The sequence below is a fragment of the Penaeus monodon genome, chromosome 28 (assembly GCF_015228065.2).
Source record: "Penaeus monodon isolate SGIC_2016 chromosome 28, NSTDA_Pmon_1, whole genome shotgun sequence".
NCBI lineage: Eukaryota > Metazoa > Arthropoda > Malacostraca > Decapoda > Penaeidae > Penaeus > Penaeus monodon.
This window is the reverse complement of record NC_051413.1, coordinates 4,169,535-4,171,106: the sequence shown is the minus strand read 5'-3', so window position 1 is coordinate 4,171,106 and position 1,572 is coordinate 4,169,535. Positions and strand designations below refer to the sequence as shown.

At 45.9% G+C, this 1,572-nt stretch overlaps 1 protein-coding gene across 1 annotated transcript in view; it reads left to right on the top strand.

Moving 5' to 3' along the window:
* The window catches only part of LOC119591296, a 16,450-nt gene that overhangs the window by 6,611 nt on the left and 8,267 nt on the right, over positions 1 to 1,572 (top strand). The window contains exons 6-9 of the mRNA XM_037940023.1: positions 110 to 276; positions 578 to 749; positions 946 to 1,020; positions 1,297 to 1,404. Of these exons, the coding sequence (XP_037795951.1) occupies positions 110 to 276; positions 578 to 749; positions 946 to 1,020; positions 1,297 to 1,404 (522 nt within the window). The remainder of the gene's footprint in view (positions 1 to 109; positions 277 to 577; positions 750 to 945; positions 1,021 to 1,296; positions 1,405 to 1,572) is intronic.

Genomic DNA, 1,572 nt, shown 5'->3' with positions numbered 1-1,572 from the left:
TATAAATCATCCCTCGTCATGATGACACTCCGAGTGTGTCTACCTTAATCACGAGTAACTTTCCCCTGACGAGGTTTTCGTTGAAGCACACCCTGGCCTTCCCCGGCAGAACGGAGAGCAGGTGGCACTGCTCGCCAGGAACCTCGACGAAGGAGCCGAAAGGGACGAGAGGCGTGCCGAGGAACAAGCCCGGTTGGAGGGCCTCCTCGAGGCGACCAAGAAGGAGGTGCGAAAGGAGCTCAAGAAGTTACGTGAGGCCTTCCAGGACATTGAGAGGTGAGGGGGAAGAGTGAGGGAAAGGGGAGAGGGAAAGGGGAGAGGGAAGGGGAGAGGGAAGGGGAGAGGGAAAGGGATAGAGAAAAGGAGAGGGAAGGCGAGAGGGAAGGGGAGAGGGAAGGGGAGAGGGAGGGAAAGAGGGAGGGAAAGAGGGAAGGGGATCTGGGTGCTAGAGAGCGAGGCAAATAAAATACGTTAACGTTATTGTCAAAAGCCTGCGTGCAGCATACATTTCTCCCGATAGAAGATTAAGCGGCTGTTCAATTTTATTCAGTATCAACTAAATTTATGTATATCTTAGCTCCCAAGGTACGGTAGCCTCTCTGGCTTGCATGGAAAAGGACATTACTCAGCTTAACGAGACAATGAGAGACAGCTTTGCCCAGTTACAGGCAGCTTTCACCCAGCAGCACAAGTCGTCGGGTGTCCATCTTGAACAGTTCTTCTTGCAGACCACGAAAGAAATGCAACAGGTATGGTTAAATGCTTTTGTGAATGGTTAGAGGCTTTTGAGTATGGTTAGAGGCTTTTGCGAATTATCCTTCATATTGCTGGTGTACATAATAAGCACGGTGTGAAAGTGATATTGTACTGTTTGATATTGCAAGTATTGATCAGTGTTATGTATCTTTTATTAACAACTAGACTATTGTTTATTGATCAAACCAGGTTCAGGTGGCCTTGGAGAATTTGTGTGAAAAAGTGGGCAATATTTCAAGGGAGATCAGCGTTCAGGTTCAGCAGGTGGGCTTTTATTTCTTTCATCTTGTGGCTGGCGGGTTTAAGACTGGGTTCTGTATTGAAATATAAGGTTTTATATGAAAGGGCCATCAAGAAATTCCCTCTTCATTCGTAGGTTTTGCATATTTTTGCGGGTTGCTCATTTTTCATTTTTAGTTCAGTTACCACTAGGCTTCAAATAGTCTTTAAACACATCAGCCTTTTCTTCATGGTATACTTCATTTGTTGATTTTCCCCTTCTTTTCATACATGGACTAAACATCAAATCTCCCGTTGCAGGCGGTGAAGGAGGCGCTGCACCAGAGTCCCATGGCTAGTGCTGGCAACTTTATAAGTCCCATTCAGCGTGCTTTCTCAGGCCACCGCCCCATGCTGCCTTTCGCTGAGGTCTTGAATCCATTGCCTCATATTGGTGCAGTTGATGTTAGGCAACTTTGCTATTTGAATTAGATATCCTGTTGTGTTGCCTTGTGTTTAGGTCATTAGAGACCTCAATTCATCGACCCCCTTTTAACGTAGATCTGAAGATGGAGGAATATTGCAATTAGTTTTTTT